Source organism: Capra hircus, chromosome 9 (assembly GCF_001704415.2).
Source record: "Capra hircus breed San Clemente chromosome 9, ASM170441v1, whole genome shotgun sequence".
NCBI classification, from domain to species: domain Eukaryota; kingdom Metazoa; phylum Chordata; class Mammalia; order Artiodactyla; family Bovidae; genus Capra; species Capra hircus.
This window is the reverse complement of record NC_030816.1, coordinates 61,531,613-61,551,121: the sequence shown is the minus strand read 5'-3', so window position 1 is coordinate 61,551,121 and position 19,509 is coordinate 61,531,613. Positions and strand designations below refer to the sequence as shown.

At 40.6% G+C, this 19,509-nt stretch overlaps 1 protein-coding gene across 7 annotated transcripts in view; it reads left to right on the top strand.

Annotated features, from left to right (window-relative positions):
- MAP7 (microtubule associated protein 7) overlaps positions 1-19,509 on the top strand; it is a 181,349-nt gene that overhangs the window by 100,839 nt on the left and 61,001 nt on the right. For all 7 annotated transcript variants that reach the window (XM_018053247.1, XM_018053244.1, XM_018053246.1 and 4 more), the window contains one exon: positions 18,859-18,960. In XM_018053247.1, coding sequence (XP_017908736.1) covers positions 18,859-18,960 — 102 coding nt within the window. The remainder of the gene's footprint in view (positions 1-18,858; positions 18,961-19,509) is intronic.

Below are 19,509 nucleotides of genomic sequence, written 5' to 3'. Positions count from 1 at the left end.
GACATCTTTTTTTGGTGTTAGTTCTAGAATTATTTAATAGAGTCGAATGTATTTCAGACCACAAAGTTTATACCCCTGATAGTCACTAGCAGAGTAAGTCCTAGTACAACATCCGTGCAGAGCTGCTGGGCTGGGACTCGGCACTGTGTCATCGCAGGTGTCATCAGCCTTCTTCCCCTGTTTGTCACCACTGGCTGACAGAGGAAGGAGCAGCTTCTGCCTTCCACACTTCTCAGCACTTTCTGCTTTAACAGCCTGTGATTCTGGCTTCGAAGTGGGCACGAAGGCAGCCAGGAAGTGTTCTACCTTTTGCTGCTCTGCTCCATTTCCTGTGCAGAGAAGGTGCCAGAGAAACAATTCGATTTCCGCTCAACCCACAGCATCTCACGTCAGAGTTGGCAGAAGCCACAGCTTGAACCAATACAGGTTTGGCTTGGAAAACTGAGAGGGAAAGTGGTACGTGTATCCACATGGAGCAACCTGGTTTGTCAGCTTCTGATTCAGACCTAGCACTGCTGCTCCTGCTGCTAAGTCACTTCAGTCGTGTCCGACTCTGTGCGACCCCATAGACTGCAGCCCACCAGGCTCCCCTGTCCCTGGGATTCTCCAGGCAAGAACACTGGAGTGGGTTGCCATTTCCTTCTCCAGTGCATGAAAGTGAAAAGTGAAAGTGAACTCGCTCAGTCGTGTCTGACTCTTCGCGACCCCATGGACTGCAGCCCACCAGGCTCCTCCGTCCATGGGATTTTCCAGGCAAGAGTACTGGAGTGGGGTGCCATCGCCTTCTCCGACTGTGACTCCTAGTGGATCCCTTTCTTGCCTTTGCTGGCTTTCCCCTTTCTCCCAGGAAAGTCAAGTTGTCTTGGAGTTTTCTTGGTAGTCCTCCTCCTTGGAAGTGGTTGCCTTCTCAGTAGAATCCAGACTGGCAAGAACAGAGAGGCGTAAACTGCAGAAGATGAATTTACCAACACCAGAGGCAAGAGATCAAGTGCTGGTGTTGAATATAAATTATACTCAAGCAGGAAGATTCAGATACTTGAAGTTAGAAAGCAAGACAGGGAATTACTGTTATTTAATTACTTCAGTCATATGTTGAAAATGATGAATGCAGTGCAGTTAAGAAGGAACTTGAAAAGTAGGCTGAGGTTAAAAAATTCAACAGAAAAGTAAGTATCGTGATGTTTTGAATAAATTAAATGTAAATATATATATATGCACATAGACATTTTTTCTGGAGAGAAAAGAGGGGAAAATAAGGGGCTTCTATTTTTAATTTACAACTTTTACGTACAGTTTGACTTTGCTAACCATAGAAGAGACATTTCTTTTTAACATAAAAAGAATAAATGGGTTATTCAGGTGGTGGGATTACGGACCTTTCAAATTTGTACCTCCATAGTCGTGCCATTGCCTTCTCCGTTATATTGTATAGAAAAGCTAATAAATGCTATTTTTTTTAATATACTAATTCAGTTGAAACTTTTTATTTCCTTTTATAGGCAAGTGTATGATTAATACCTGCTGTGATAGCTTCTCTCTCAACAGTTCTATAAATGTAAGTTAGTCCCCTAGCCAACCTTTGGGTGCTTCCATGCAGTGTAAGCAGTCATACAGAGGGCCTTAGGATACTGTCAATAGCTGGTGAGAAAAAGTAGAATTGTGGCTCAGGAGTTACCAAGAGCTATTCCAGATGACCAAGTTTGCTCTGGGGGAAACCTTCACGTTCTTTTCAGAAATACTGGCTTCTAAGTTGGAATTCCTGTGATTTCTATCACAAATGATATTATTAAAACCACCTGATCTGGGGACCTCCCTTTTAGTCCAGTGGCTAAAACTCTGCACTCCCAATGCAGGGGGGTTGATCCTTGGTCAGGGAACTAGATCCCACATGCCACAACTAAAGATCTTGCATGCTGGAACTAAGACCCAACACAGCCAAATAAATAAGTTAAAAAGAAAAAAAACTGATCTGGCATCTTTGCTCATTTTTTTTTTCCTACTGCTATTTTTCAAATCTAAATGCAAATCTGCTTTAATATGCTAAACCAGCCCCTGTTTTGCTTTCTGACTTCTGGAAGAAATTGGAGTAAGTCACGATGCATCAAATGAAGGTGATGCTGAAACACGAAGCATGTACAGACTCCCCAGTGTCAAGCCTGCTCATGAATGCTTGAATGAAAAGCCCTTCTCTAAGACACCACGCATGAGATATTTTTATCATCTAACCACCACCTAGCTCTGTGGGCCTTTTTTTTTCCTTTCTGGTTCCTCACTGTCCTTTGTAGCCTTTTATTATCCCCCACCTAAATTAAATCCTCGGCCTTTTCTGAACCTCACCCCCCTTCTAAGCCAGTTTGGAGCACCCCTCCAGCCCTCAGTGATGTCTGACTGAGCTCCAAGAGGTAATAGTTGAGAAGCAGAGGAAGTAGAAGCCAGCAGGTTGGGCTGGGGCCCAATATTTGGAAGCTAAGCACTTGGACTTCATTCTGTAGTTAGTGAAAACTCTATCAGGTGGTGGTGGTGGTTATTCAGTCGCTAAGTCATGTCCAACTCTGCAGCCCCATGAACTGCAGCACATCAGGTTTCTCTGTCCTCCCCTGTCTCCCAGACTTTGCTCAAATTCATGTCCATGGAGTCAGTGATGCTATCTAACTATCGCATCCTCTGCCACCCCTTTCTCCTTTGGCCTTCCATCTTTCCCAGCATCAAGATCTTTTCCAATGAGTTAGCTCTTCACGTCAGGTGGCCAGCGTATTGAAGCTTCAGCATCAGTCCTTCCAGTGAATATTCAGGTTGATTTCTTTTAGGATTGACTCATTTGGTCACCTTGCAGTCCAAGGGACTCTCAAAAGTCTTCTCGAGCACGGTGATTTAAAAGCATCATGAAGTTAGAAAGTTCTTCGACACTCAGCCTTCTTTATGGTCCACCTCTCACATCCCTGCATGACTACTGGGAAAACCATAGCTTTCACTGTATAGACATTTGTTGGTGAAGTTAATGCCTCTGCTTTTTAATAACACTGTCTAGGTTTGTCATAGCTTTTCGTCTAAGGAGCAATGTATTTTAACTTCAGGTTAAGGATTGGTTTTCATTGTGAATACAAGATCTAGAAAATAAAGTGATTTAAACAAATTAGGCTTTTGTTTTGTTTTCTTGCCGATAGCAAACATGCTAATACTTGTTCAGCAGCTTAAAAATGGCAGGGTCAAGTTCTGTTATTCCCATCACCTCTTTGTCATCATTGCCTTCTAGTTATAAGGTGAATGAATGCTCTACTTTGAACATCACATCGAGATTCAAGGCAGAAAGAAAAAGAGGGGAGAGGAGCAAACCCACCAGGTCTGCTTCTCCTCTAAGGGGCTTTCACAAACCCCACCAGCAATTTCAGTTTTCAACTCTTCAGCCAGAGCTGTGCTTTGTGGCCAGTCAGGGTTCTATTAGAAAGAAGCATCAGAGAATATATATTTATTGGATAACCTGCACAGATCTGTACAGAGCCTTCCCTGTGCAGGTTGGCACTATGAATTTCCACATAAGAAACAGTGTATCAAGCATTTCCCCCAATTTATTAAACGATAAAGCATAGTTTTTGCTTTGCCTCTCATGAGATTATCAGTATTTAGAACTTTTGGAAATAAACATTCTAAAAGTCATATAAGATAGAATGAAGTCAAATGCTCCATAATGTGGGGCAGCCTTGGAGTGTAGCAAAAGTCAGAGAAAGAAATGTGTTAAAGATAGGATAACTAGAAGAGATTTTAGGAAAAAGAGACTTGAGCTGGACTATGAAAAATGATCTGAATTCCATACGATACTATAATGGTGGATACATGACATTATACATTTTTCAAAGCCCAAAACGACACCAAGCATGAATGTTAACATGAACTATAGACTTCGGGTGGTGATGAGGTGTCAGTGTAGGTTCATCGATTGAAACAAATGTCCCACTCAGTGAAGGAGATTGATGGTGGGAGAAAGTGTGTATATGTAGAGGCAGAGGGTGCATGGGTACTCTCTAAACTTTCTGCACAATTTTTAGGTAAACCTGAAGCTCTCAAAAATATTTTTTAAAAATAGTAAGATGGATTGGATTGAATAGTTGGAGAGATGGTGAGACTGGTGATCCAAGGAGAGGAGAAAAACTGAATAACAAGGTCACAAATGTAGAAATAACTATAGCATAAGACAGCATGGTGAGACTGGGTTAGCCAGTCATTTTGAAACAACCTTTAAGTTAAATGTTTAGTAGTTACCTGAAATGAATTGGAATAACTTTTAACCTTTCACTATTTGCCATTCATTCCTATTGAGTTTGTCAATGTTAACATAAAGTTTGAAGTTAAGTATTTTACTATTTTCTGCAGAGGAGGAATGACTAATGATTAATATTCTGCAACCATGTGAATATGGGAAGCACAGATTATGCATTTAGTCAATTAATACAGGATTAAAATTACTTTCACATTTCTTTGCAAAACTGATATTTAAAATTAAATCTGCTTATTTGGGACTCTTTGTAAGAACTGTACATTTACTATCTTGATAATTTTACTTTGTATTTAAGTACAAAATCTTTTCTGTTTTGTGGCCAAAAATAAGCATTTTTTAAAACTCTGGCATGAGTCATTTTAGTTTTCTTTCAAGATAAGTTGCAATCCTGTTAAAAGTAAAAACAGCTTCTTTTAGTTGGTGACTTTAATTAAGGGGAGTATAATAAAGTTGAGTTCTAATTATTTTTCTTTCCTAAATTATTTAAACAGTTGCTTTTAATTACACACTGAATTTAATTGAATTGGGTCTAATTTGATCAGCTCCCTATCCAGCTGTTGAAATTTAAACAATTAACTGCAATCTGTAATTTACCATTTCCCAGTGAGATTGGAAAACAGTATGGTTAGGGTTTTCACCCTTTTTCTACATTTGGCCCTGTACTTTGCTTAATCATAAACATTATTCATATTACAGGGCAAAGATCATTTGTGAAACTGTGACTGGTAAATATTGCCAGGAAAGTACGTCACCCACAGGGATGAAAAGGCTTACCTTTTAATCTGGTTATATTAATACAGGTGAAAAATACAGCATTTTCTCTCTTGATTATAGTGTTGTCTCCATCTGGCTGGAGGGAGGCTTTTGTTTATTTTTTGTTGACTTTTAAATAAAAGCCTCTTTGGTTGAATTTAAAGTGTGTAGTGAGTGTTTACTCCTGTTGGCTAACTGTATCAGAAGGACTTTGGAACACAAATTAAGAAGCTTTTGGTGATAAACAAAACAGCTTGAGAAATAATTCTCAGTCATTTCCACATGTTCCATGGAACATGTGCTTTTCTGAAATGCTTTTCATTTCACTTAAGATGGATTTTTTTTTTTTGGCTTTTTAACAAACAGATTATCAAAACATATCTATTAAGTTGCTTTGGAAAAAAGACTGGAGTTCACAAATCTCTCAAAGATGAAATGCCTGTTTCACAGAGTGTCTAATGTTTCCAGCCGGAGACTGTACTCTTCTCAGGCTTTATCCCAGGCAGTATAGGTGGTATACTTTTGTATTGGAGATTGACCCTCTGTTCCCCAGTTATTCACTGTTAAGTGGTGATGGTGGTTTAGTCCTTAAATCGTGCCCGACTCTCACGTCCCTATGGACTGTAGCCTGCCAGGCTCCTCTGTCCTTGGGATTCTCCAGGCAAGAACACTGGAGTGGGTTGTTATTTAAGTGAAAGTCGCTCAGTCGTGTCTGGCTCTTTGCAACCCCATGGACTGTACAGTCCATGGAATTCTCCAGGCCAGAATACTCTAATGGGTAGCCTTTCTCTTCTCCAAGAGATTTTCCCAATCCAGGTATCAAACCCAGGTCTCCTGCATTGCAGATGGATGCTTTACCAGCTGAGCCACAAGAGAAGCCCTCACTATAAGTGGTACTGAGCAAACCTTTCTATTATGTGGCTGCCACAACAGTCATTTGATTTTGAGTCTTGCCTAACACATTGTCAGCACCATCCTAGAATTAACGATAGTTTTTGTTTTCTGACACGGAGCAATGTAACTGTGATCTGACAGTTCTTTTGGTCACCTTTTTTCTACCATATCTGCTGGAGAAGGAATAGGCTACCCACTCCAGTGTTCTTGGGCTTCCCTTGTGGCTCAGCTGGTAAAGAATCTGCCTGCGATGTGGGAGACCTGAGTTCAGTCGCTGGGTTGGGAAGATCCCCTGGAGAAGGGAATGGCTACCCACTCCAGTATTCTGGCCAGGATAAGTCTCAAAGAGTCAGACAGAATAAGCGACGTTCACTTTTTCACCATCTTCAGTTCAGTTCAGTCGCTCAGTCTTGTCCAACTCTTTGCAACCGCATGAATCACAGCACGCCAGGCCTCCCTGTCCAACTCCCGGAGTTCACTCAGATTCACGTCCATCGAGTCAGTGATGCCATCCAGCAATCTCATCCTCTGTCGTCCCCTTCTCCTCCTGCCCCCAATCCCTCCCAGCATCAGAGTCTTTTCCAGTGAGTCAGCTCTTCGCATGAGGTGGCCAAAGTACTGGAGTTTCAGCTTTAGCATCAGTCCTTCCAAAGAAATCTCAGGGCTGATCTCCTTTATAATGGACTGGTTGGATCTCCTTGCAGTCCAAGGGACTCTCAAGAGCCTTCTCCAACACCACAGTTCAACAGCATCAATTCTTCGGCACTCAGCTTTCTTCACAGTCCAACTCTCACATCCATACATGACTACTGGAAAAACCATAGCCTTGACTAGACGGACCTTAGTCGGCAAAGTAATTTTTGAATATGCTATCTAGGTTGGTCATAACTTTCCTTCCAAGGAGTAAGCGTCTGTTAATTTCATGGCTGCAGTCACCATCTGCAGTGATTTTGGAGCCCCCCAAAATAAATTCTAACACTGTTTCCATTGTTTCCCCATCTATTTCCCATGAAGTGATGGGACCAGATGCCATGATCTTCGTTTTCTGAATGTTGAGCTTTAAGCCAACTTTTTCACTCTCCTCTTTCACTTTCATCAAGAGACTTTTGAGTTCCTCTTCACTTTCTGCCATAAGGGGGGTATCATCTGCATATCTGAGGTTATTGATATTTCTCCCGGCAATCTTGATTCCAGCTTGTGTTTCTTCCAGCCCAGCGTTTCTCATGATGTACTCTGCATATAAGTTAAATAAGCAGGGTGACAATATACAGCCTTGATGCCCTCCTTTTCCTATTTGGAACCAGTCTGTTGTTCCATGTCCAGTTCCAACTGTTGCTTCCTGGCCTGCATACAGATTTCTCAAGAGGCAGGTCAGGTGGTCTGGTATTCCCATCTCTTTCAGAATTTTCCACAGTTTATTGTCATCCACATAGTCAAAGGCTTTGGCATAGTCAATAAAGCAGAAATAGATGTTTTTCTGGAATTCTCTTGCTTTTTCCACGATCCAGCGGATATTGGCAATTTGCTCCCTGGTTCCTCTGCCTTTTCTAAAACCAGCTTGAACATCAGGAAGTTCACGGTTCACGTATTGCTGAAGCCTGGCTTGGAGAATTTTGAGCATTACTTTACTAGCATGTGAGATGGATGCAATTGTGTTGTAGTTTGAGCATTCTTTGGCATTGCCTTTCTTTGGGATTGAAATGAAAACTGACCTTTTCCAGTCCTGTGGCCCCTGCCGAGTTTTCCAAATTTGCTGGCATGTTGAGTGCAGCACTTTCACAGCATCATCTTTCAGGATTTGAAGTAGCTCAACTGGAATTCCATCACCTTCACTAGCTTTGTTCATAGTGATGCTTTCTAAGGCCCACTTGACTTCACATTCCAGGATGTCTGGCTCTAGATGAGTGATCACACCATCATGATTATCCAGGTCGTGAAGATGTTTTTTGTACAGTTCTTCTGTGTATTCTTGCCACCTCTTCTTAATATCTTCTGCTTCTGTTAGGTCCATACCATTTCTGTCCTTGATCAAGCCCATCTTTGCATGAAATGTTCCCTTGGTATCTCTAATTATCTTGAAGAGATCTCTAGTCTTTCCCATTCTGTTTTCCTCTATTTCTTTGCATTGATCGCTGAAGAAGGCTTTTTTATCTTTTCTTGCTATTCTTTGGAACTCTGCATTCAGATGCTTATATCTTTCCTTTTCTCCTTTGGTTTTCACCTCTCTTCTTTTCACAGCTATTTGTAAGGCCTCCTCAGACAGCCATTTTGCTTTTTTGCATTTCTTTTCCATGGGGATGGTCTTGATCCCTGTCTCCTGTACAGTGTCAGGAACCTCATTCCATAGTTCATCAAGCACTCTATCTATCAGATCTAGGCCCTTAAATCTATTTCTCACTTCCACTGTATAATCATAAAGTGAGCAAATGTATACTTTTTCTTTTTTACTTGTCATTAATACTTTCTCTTCTTGGGTTTTTGCCACAGTTTGTTTGGGGTACATTATCTACAATTTCTTGCCCTCTTGTTTCCTTCTTCAGGCATTTATTCAGTGTCACCTATATGCCAAATGGTGGGCAAAATACTAAAGATATGGAGCTGATAAAGATGAAGGCACCATCCTTGCCCTCAAGTTCCTCGGGTCTGGTAGAAATTATCGTAGTTCTAGAAACACCTGGCCAAGTGTCAAAGACTAAATTAGCCTGTCACTCCCCTTACTTGGAGAGCATCTATGGTTCTTCAAGGTCAGAATATGATCTCTGTGTGTTTGTGTGTTCAGTTGCTCAGTCGTTTCTGACTCTTTGCAACACCAGGTACTATAGCCCACCAGGCTCCTCTGTCCGTGGGATTTCCCAGGCAAGAATACTGGAGCGGGTTGCCATCTCCTCCTCCAGGGGATCTTCCTGGCCCAGGGATTGAACCTGCCTCTCCTGCTTGGTGGGTGGATTCTTTACCACTGAGCCACCTGGGAATTTAAGTATGATGTCTGTGATAGACATCAACTCTTTGGAGTAAACAAGTAGCTTACCCCTTATCCCTTAAAAATATCTTGGTAACTTGGTGGAATTATCTGTTGCAATTATTTAAATAATATTTATATCTTTCCTGTTGTGTACTTTGGCAAACAAAATGGATTGTTATAGAAAAGGTTATGTTGGCATTTTATCTTATTGTAGATGAAACTTCAGTGCAACTGCTTCAGTTTCTTTGTGGAGGTTGATTGATTACAAACTGTTAATAAAAAACCAACGTGTCTGTTCCATTCTTCATGCCTTATTGTCAGTTTTGTAGATGAGTGATGTTTTTGGTGAATTCTGTTCCCATACATCACATAACTTCACGCAGTGTTTGGTTTATATTGATATTTGTAAAATCCATGTCTCTACATTGGATTTGTATTATCTCAGTATTGGAAAGATTTCTTTGTTTTTTGGATGAATATCATTTTCCATAACTGTCATAACTTCATTTCTTCATAATGAAAAAAAAATCATCGGAAAGGGATTTTCAATATTCATTGTTGCTGGATGAGCTCCCTCTAAATTTTAAAACCTCCACAGGGTATTACAAGCCTCTAATGTAGTACAGTGGGGCTGCTGAGTCATTAGTTTTTGTTCTATTTGGAATGTGTGAAATGCCAAAAAAAAAAAAAAAAGTAAGTCTTAATTGAGTCATTTCTGTCAATATGAATAAGGAGGATGCAGTGTATGTCCCAGATACACATTATCATCAAATATTCTCATTTAACTGCATTTGTTTTTGCAACAAGAAATGAGCAAGAGTGCTGAATAAATGGTTCATTGTTCTTATTGTTGCGTCAATTTAAACGTGACCAGATGTCGCACCATGCCACAAAGTGGGTCTGTTCTGGTGCAGAATGGTAAGTCAGACTCTGCACTGTTTCTCAGCATCTCTAGTTACATATGTTGCCATGGTGCGGTGCCTGTGAGTTTGCATAGTGACGTGACTGCTTCCTAGGTTTGCCTATGAAAGAGTAAAGATACTCATCAGCATCTACCCACGTCACCTGCCTGTGTATCACCTTCAGAAACACCCCACCTGTTTCCCAGCCAGGCACTGTTCCTCCATTCTCTATTTCCTATTCCTGCTCACTGCTCTTGCTTCCTGGAGTCTGTGACTGGGTCTCCATTTCCTGCAGGGTCTGAAGCCGAGGAGACCTGGAACACCTCCGCAGGGGCCCTGTGCGGAGCTGCCTCTCTGTCCTGGCTCCCACTAGGACAGCCACACTGACTCTGCCCGTCCTTGTCTCCCTGATGCTTCAGCTACAGACAGAAGTTTCAAAACACAGTCACTCGAGTCACTTTTCTCCCTTAATAGTTAAATAATCATCTCTTGGTACAGCTTAAGGGAAAGTGGGAAAATCTGCATAATTACTAAATTGTTTAGAAAGTGGAGTTTTTAAGATGTGGTTTTAGTCAGATTTGTTTTTTATTAAGATGATAACCCTTTTGAATACATTTCCAGCAGGCTTGTGGGGCCTTACCTTTCATTTACCCAGAATCTGCTGAAGCTAGATTAGTTCACAGCTGGAAGTGCCATCTGGCACGCTTGTGACTTCCCATTGCCTTCATCACAAATTCAAAGCTCTTGGAATCTGAGGAGGCATTGACCTCGGGCTGTTTGTCTTATTTTCACCTGCCCGCCTTCCTACGCCCCCCGTTCTGACTGGACAGTCCCTCGATGCACTCTCATCTGTGTGCCTCGGTACTTTTGCACATGCCATGCCCCAGCCAGGAGGATCCTTGGCATCCCTCTCACGTATCCGTTTTCCCTCCATTCGTCAAAATCTTTATTCAGTGACATTCCCATCTCTACTACCCCCTGTAGTATGGCCTCCCACCTCTGATTCCCTATAACACTGTATCATTTATTTGGTTACTGGTCCTCTGTAGTGTATTGATTTTTGAAAACTGATTTGGTCTATTGTTGTAAATGCCTATATTTGCATATTGTCTCCACAAAAGGACAGTGAAGATCTTGGAGGTAGATGCTATGTCTTCAGTTCAGTTCAGATGCTCAGTCATGTCTGACTTTGCGACCCCATGGACTGCAGCACCCCAGGCTTCCCTGTCCATCACCAACTCCCAGAACTTGCTCAGACTTATGTCCATTCAGTTGGTGATGCCATCCAACTATCTCATCCTCTGTTTTCCACTTCTCCTCCAGCCTTCAATCTTTCCCAGCATCAGGGTCTTGTCTAATCAGTCAGATCTTTGTGTCAGGTGGCCAAACTACTGGAGCTTCAGCTTCAACCTCAGTCTTTCCAATGAATATTCACCTTGCAGTCCAAGGGGCTCTCAAGAGTCTTATTCAGTACCACAGTTCAAAAGCATCAATTCTTCGGCACTCAGCTTTATTTATGGTCCAACTCTCATATCCATACATGAGTACTGGAAAAACCATAGCTTTGACTAGATGGACTTTTGTTGGCAAAGTAATGCCTCTGTTTTTTAATGTGCTGTCTAGGTGTGTCATAGCTTTTCTTCTAAGGAGTAAGCATCTTTTAATTTCAAGGCTGCAGTCACCATCTGCAGTGATTTTGGAGCCCAAGAAAATAAAATCTGTCACTGTTTCCATTGTTTCCCCATCTATTTGCCATGAAGTGATGGGACTGGATGCCATGATCTTTGTTTTTTGAATATTCAGTTTTAAGCCAGGTTTTTCACTCTCCTTTTTCACTTTCATCAAGAGGCTCTTTAGCTCTTCTCTTTCTGCCATAAGGGTGGTATCATCTGCATAGCTGAGGTTATTGATATTTCTCCCAGCAATCTTGATTCCAGCTGGTGCTTCATCCAACCTGGCATTTCGCATGATGTACTCTGCATATAAGTTAAATAAGCAGGGTGACAATATACAGCCTTGATGTTATGTTGATGTACTCCTTTCCCAACTTGGAACCAGTCTATTGTTCCATGCCAGATTCTAACTGTTGCTTCTTGACCCACATACAGATTTCTCAGGAGGCAGGTAAAGTTATCTGATATTCCCATCTCTTGGAGAATTTTCCAAAGTTTATTGTGATCCACACAGCCAAAGCCTTTGGTATAGTCAATAAAGCAGAAGTAAATGTTTTTCTGGAACTCTCTTGCTTTTTCAATGATGCAATGGATGTTGGCAATTTGATCTCTGGTTCCTTTGCCTTTTCTAAATCCAGCTTGAATATCTAGAAGTTCTTGGTTACTTACTGTTGAAGCCTGGCTTGAAGAATTTTGAGCATTACTTTGCTAGCATGTGAGGTAAGTGCAGTGCATTACCTTTCTTTGGGATTGGAATGAAAACTGACCTTTTCCAGTCTTGTGGCCACTGCAGAGTTTTCCAAACATGGTGGCATATTGAGTGCAGCACTTTCACAGCATCACCTTTTAGGATTTGAAATAGCTCTGCTGGAATTCCGTCACCTCCCCTAACTTTGTTCATAGTGATGCTTCCTAAGGCCTACTTGACTTCATACTCCAGGATGTGTGGCTATAGGTGAGGGACCACACTGTTGTGGATATCTGAATCATTAAGATCCCTTTTGTATAGTTCTTCTGTGTATTCTTGCCACCTCTTCTTAATATATTCTGCTTTTGTCAGGTCCATATCATTTCTGTCCTTTATTGAGCCCATCTTTGCATGAAATGTTCCCTTGGTATCTCTAATTATCTTGAAGAGATCTCTAGTCTTTCCCATTCTGTTGTTTTCCTCTATTTCTTTGCATTGATCACTGAGGAAGGCTTTCTTATCTCTCCTTGCTATTCTTTGGAACTCTGCATTCTGATGGGTATATCTTTCCTTTTCTCCTTTGTTTTTCACTTCTCTTATTTTCTCAGCTATTTGGAAGACCTCCTCAGATAACCATATTTCCTTTTTGCATTTCTTTTTCTTGGGGATGGTCTTGATCAGCGCCTCATGTATGATGTCATGATGCTAGGTCCTACAGTCTTTGTATTCTTAGCACATGGCACAGTGGCCAGCCCATAGGAGTGTCTGTAAATTTTTACTGAAAACGTTATGTAGCATTTCTGAGCCTGGGAATATACAGTGGTTCCATTGACAGTAACAAGGAGACCGGGTTGGCTCATTCTGTGAGGAAGGTTAGTTCAACTTTGACATAGTTTCAAGAGATAGCAGAGATACATGAGCATATATTCCCTAGGGGTGGAAGACTGTTTATAAATGCAAAGCATATTTATAAATCCAGACTGGAAAATGACTGAGGTCAAGATTGTGCCTTAGGCCATAAAGGGGGAGAATATTTCTGCAGGGAGAGAAATTACTGGGGGAAATCAAAAGCTCCCTAGAAATTAGAGGTCTAGAAAAGGAAAAAGTTGTAGAAAAGATGTATTGTTCACTTAAGATTTTCCCAATACTGAGTACAGGGTGTCCCATGGAGTAGGGTATTAACTGAGTAAATGTGAAGAAAACTGAAATAAAGTAGGAAATTAAACCTAGGTTTGTCTAGTGCTGACTCCCATGAGCTTTAATCATTCCTACACAACTTCACAAACAATTAGGAGGAATTTAAACTGAAAAGCTCTCCATGTGGAATAATCAGAAAAGTCATTAGAAGTTATGAAATTGCATTATGACTTTCTTATTCTAATGCAAGTTTTATAAATAATGTTGAATAAAACATTTAATAGCGATGACTTAAATGTTACGATATTCCTGGCAGCTCTTTTAGAATAAATTTTAACTGTCAAGTAAATAAGCAAAAGGATTTCATACAGTAGAACATTTTAGGTGAAACACTCTGAATTACCTGAGACTCTCCCCAGAGTTCTCTTTAATCTTTAGATGTTGTGATTTTAAACCAGTAATGTTCTTCAGTTGCCATAGTTGTATTCTGTAGTCAGATTTTCATATAAGATATTTGTGATTCAGGTTCTGTGATTCACTGAGAAGGACTCAGAATTTAACATATAGTCATACTTGTGCCTAAGATTTATCATAGCAAAAAGGAGACATAAAGCAAAATCAGACCTTTCCAAGGACACACTGGCAAGCCTGGAATGTTAACTTTCTTTCTGCCCAGGTAGATTGATGCTATGAGACATATGAAGTTACAGTGTTCAGCCATTTTTTACTACAAAAAAAAAAAAAAAAAACAATTGTCTGCAGTTCAGCCTCTAGTTCTGTCTTCTGGTTTACTCCCCAAAGGTATGTGTGTAGCCTGGGGACTTGATTGCACAAAGTCCAACCCATACTGAGAGGGGCTAAAGTTTTGCTGTTTCCCAGCCCATATGCCATGCTTGATTTAAAACAGTGACAGAAATACATCATTTTTGTGGGGCTTAAGACCACCTGTGATTCAGTGAGTTTAAGCTTAATATGGTCCCTAAAGTTGTAGTCGTAAATGTCTTGGTAAACATTTTGACTAAATTAAGCATTTGTTGGACCAGTTATGTTCATCACATTGAGAGAAGGCATTTCAACCAGCCTCTACAGCCAAACATAGACACAAAGCAGTGAGAACCCCATGACCTTCATGGAAAGACATTGCAAGGAGTGTATTAGTAGTGAATCATAGAGGAGGTCGATTGTAGACACACATTTGTGGCACTTCCTGAAGCTGCAGAATTTTTTACTAAATGAAAGCTCGGAAGGTCTGCTGCTGCATCTTCTATTGCAGAGTGATTTAGAGACAGAGTCTCAGACCACAAGGGTGCTTCTCTCCATCCTTCTTCTTCTCTTTAACACTTTTACATGTGATGCTAATGGAATAAAGCTTTCAAGCTAGCAGGAAGATCAATAAAAATTTCATAAGGCTACCAAAGTCTTATTGAGCATCATAGTATATGGCTCAGTTTTCTCTTCTGAAAAATGAAAGAGGTTCAAATAAATAATACTGGAAATGTCATCTGGGTCATTTTAAAACTGGTATTTTAATGGTAATTTTTAAAAGGGTATATGTGATCCTACCTGCTAGTTACCTAGGATTTCCAGATTTTTAAATGTTGAAATATTAAAATGGATAAATTCCTGTTTTCATTCTGTTCTCAAACAGTGAAATTCCCTGCCATTTATTTGAAAAACAAACAAACAAACACCCAACCCTCTCAGAAGCTACTATTTCCCTGCTATTATAAGTGAGTTTTTTTTCTTTTTTGACGACTTATCCTTACTTTTGGCAACTTGAAAGGTATTACATCTCAGAAAACTGTCATCTCTCTAAGCCCCAGAAAGACTGATGATTAAGTCAGGAAACTAGAAACTGTACTCTAAGTCCTACCTTCCTGTAACCCCCAGGAGGTGTGATTGTAGCTGAGCTGCAAACCTCTGAAGCCAGCAGCAGAGCCAGGCTCTGCTCCGTAGGACTGCTGTCACCAACTTGACTAAGTTTGTTTTCCCTGTTAGCATTAAGCAAGCAAAGCCCAGAGGAACTGACTGGAAACCTGCCTTCCCACATTGGTGTAGGACTAGGGGGAGAGCCAAACAACCTGCCACTTTTTATTGAGCCTTTCAGTGGGCCCGGCAGTCTCATTTAATTTTCACAACCCTGAAAGTGTTTTCCTGCATTGCAGATGGGGAAATTATGACTGAGAGGTTGAGTGACGTGCCGTGCGTTCACAGCTCATAACTGGCAGAGCCTAGTCAGCTGACTCCAAAGTGCACACCGCCTCCACTACAACCTCAACACACAGCTCTACACCTGGGAGTGTGGGAGGCCCAGGACCTTGAGGAAGAGCATAAATGTTGAGAGAAGGAGGGCTGAATGTTTGCTAAACACCTCCTGTGGGCCATGTTCTATAATAGATTCTTAACATAGATCTTTTCAATTAATTCCCCCAGTGACATTTCAGTTAGGCCATTTCACCCTCATATTACCTACTCAGAGAAGTCAAGAAACTCTGACAGTCACTCAGCTAGTAAGTAGCAGGGCTCCCAGAGGCTTCTCTGGTGGTGCAGATGATAAAGAATCTGTCTGCAGGGACTTCCCTGGTGGTTCAGTGGTTAAGACTTCATCTTCCAATGCAGGGGATGCAGGTTCAATTCCTGGTCAGGGAGCTAAGATCCCACATGCCTTCAGGCCAAAAAACCAAAACATATAAGACAGAAGCAATATTGTAACAAATTCAATAAAGACTTAAAAAAAAAAAAAAAGAATCTGCCTGCAATGCAGGAGACACGAGAGACACCAGTTCACTCCCTGAGCCAGAAAGATCTCCTGGAGAAGGGAATGGCTACCCACTCCAGTATTCTGACCTGGAGAATTCCATGGACAGAGGAGCCTGGCAGGCTACAGTCCATGGGATCACGAAGAGTCAAACACAACTGAGCAACTAAGCACACACACACAATCGTGGCTAAAACAGACTGACTTTCAGTTTACCTTTATTTTAGTAAATTTAGCCTATCAGTTTTATATGAACATGCAGCAGCAACACATTTTAAGATCAGTTTTACATTTGTTTTGTTATGAATAGGACTCAGAAGGATTTTGTGATAGAAATGAATTCCTGAGATCCAGATGATAAGTGGGCAGATAGATCCAACTCGACTGGGTCTAATAAAAATCAGATATATTGATAGGTAAATTGGAATTCAGATAACCAGACCTCCAGACTTCCAGTATAATTGGAATTTATATTTTACATTTGAATTTCAAGACAAAGCAAATTACAACCTAAAAAAGGGGGGAGAGGGATTACCCAGGAATTATTTGGAAAAGTCACTTGCCCCGAATATGTCTTCTTTTAAATCTCCTCCGTGGTCTACTGCAACATAATATTTAGCTACGATTGATATCTGTTGTCTGGGCCTGAGGGCATTGCAGATAATCAACAGAGACAGATTAAATTATGTCAAATATGCTAAGGTAAGAAAGAAATGAATGCATATGAAATACAGGCTAAACAAATAGTCCTAATTATCTTTCAGTTAAGTAAAAATGATAAATAGAAGCTCGCTTAAACAGCTTACTAGTTAAGGCTTTGTTTGCTATGTGCTAGAAGTGGCTGTATAATAAAAAGAAAATAATCACAGTATTCCCAATCTGTGTGCACTCCTTTTTGTTTATCTTCTTTATGAGCAGTTTTGAGAATATCTTGCAAAAGATAGGAGAAAGTTGTTCTATCCATATTAAGCACCAGAGTTCCAATTAAGTCAGTTTTTGGTCTTTAGGGGCTGCCTCTAAAATTGTGAGGCTGTAGGCCAATATGAACTAGTGTGGCCTTTACCTGCCACATAGTGATAACTGGCAACTTGTTTTTGGCAAGTAGGATGAGAGTGTTATAGCAACCAGTGTTTATGTTTGAACCTGTTATTTAAAGCCAACAAATTGTTTGAAACTGGGCAGTTAAACAGTGTTAAAAATACAGCATAGGATGCTTTCTGCTGTTCAGTCTGTGGTTTCCTATGCTAGCTAATACTATATGTAATTGAGAGGCATCCATAAAAATTGGGTATATTCTTTGTTCAGAGCTTAAAGGTAAAGGTTTAGCAAATTTAATAACTTTTTAAAGTACATCTGGGGTACCATTTTTAAATTTAGTCTTCCTGAAGTATAACTGTCATACTCTTTGAGGTTCAAAAACCCTGAACTACTGAATCTCATTTTCTAGTTATTCTCCATTTCCCTCAGCCTAGTGGAGGAGATAATAAATGTGCAATGTGTCAGGGGATAAGGGCTACAAACAAGGCAGAGTAAGGAGGAGAGATGAGTGATGCAGGTGCTGTTTTAGATAGATCAAGAGGACTCTAATATCACACTTGAACAGAGACTCAGTGGAAGTGAAGGACAGACGCGTGTTAACATCTGGGAGAAGAACATTTCAGGTACATGCAAAGGCTCTGAGATGGACGAAGTCAGTATGTAAGATCTGAACAGAGTAATTAAGAAGTTAAGTGGTACAAGGTAAAGGCCAAATCATATAGTACCTTGTAGGCCGTGGACAGCCCTTCAATTTTTCTCTGAGTGGGATGGTGGCTTCTAACAGTGACACGACTTAGGATTTAATGGGATCACTCTGGCTGCTGAGATGAGCGGAGACTGAAAATCAGTGGTGAGATCTGGAAGACTGATTAAGAGGACATTCCAGTCACACAGGGAAGAGAGGATCAGAAGGTAGTGATAGAGGTGATGATTTTTTAAGGTAGAGCTGAAAGAACTTACTACTGAATCAAACTTGGGGAGAGACTGGAGGAGAGAAGTCAAAGCTGATTCCAAGGCTCCAGGCCTAATCTACTGGAAGAATGGAATTGCTTGAATGGATGGGGAAGACTGTGGGTGAAACAAATTTTCAGGCAGAGGGTAGGAGGCAGGGAAAATCAAGAGTTTGGTTTTTGACACCACTTAATGAGAAGCAGCAAAATACTTTAAATATCTTTTGAAAAAATATATTATTAAAGGAAAATGTGTAAAGAACAGTTTACCTGGAGGACTTTATACTTTATATAACCAGGGAGTTGCCTGATATTTCTGCCCTTTGGTCACTTCCTAAAATACATTTGCCTTAGTCTCTTGAATGATCTTTGTTACTGAACATTTGTTAGAGGCTTTTCCAAAATCCAGTAAATTATATCCCTCGTTCCCTTTTGGTGACCTGCTTGGTTATGTTCTTGGAATTTTTTGGTTCCAAATGCGTGAACTTTGTAAGAATAAAGATCAGATGCTCTAGATCCCAGTCTTATTTCTTCGTGGTTGCTCTATGTATAAACTGGAGCAGCCAGGGTGAATGACTTCATGGACCCTGAGTACACCACTGCTGTAGGGTTGGTCAGTTGAGCTGAGGCTATTGATTCTTGGGTGTGTTCTTCCCACTGAACATTATGCTCATTGAGGGTAGGAGTTATCAGCTGCTTAATCTTTGTATTTCCTGGGTCTAGCCTAGTACTTGATACAAAAGTTGACAGCAAATTTTGAATATGTGAATGTTTCTGAATAAATTTTGAGAAACTAAATATGTCTTTTCTCTTTTATCTCATCTGTGTAGTACCTGATGGCAACAAAGTACAAGATAAGAAAACCGCTGCCTCCCACCGGCCCTCCACTACTATTTCAGGACAAAATAGCAACCACTCAGGAAATAAACCAGGTACTGTGCATTGCCTTTGCTGTGGAAAAAGGAGGGTAATCCCAAAGGTCTTAGGCCTGCTAGAATTTAGGAGAGCTTGGTTTCAGTCCTGCCATCAAAACACACATTTAGACGGATTTCTAGAAGTCAGAAAACCTCTCACACCTTGATTTTCTTTCTTTAAAATGGAGATTCAAAGCTAAGCCCTACTCACCTCTCAGAATCATTTTGACAGGCAAGATGGTATCTGTGAGTGCACTGTTAACTGTCAAGCAGTGTGCGAGAGGTAATAATTTTTCCATTCTGCCTGAAATGATAGAAATGACACAGTTTTTTTGTACCTGTATGCCTAGCATTAGTGCATATCTCTTTTGTGACTTTTTCAAAACCCACTTAAGGAAGTCATTACATGCAGCAATACTGGTATAGAATTACGTTTTTGTTCTCTGTTGCCTGCAATGATTGTACACCTACACAGTAATTTCATTTAATAGCCTGTGATTCATGGTCTGTTCCATTCAGTGATACAAAGAAGCAAACACTCTGTAAGCAAACTACAAACAATGGAGT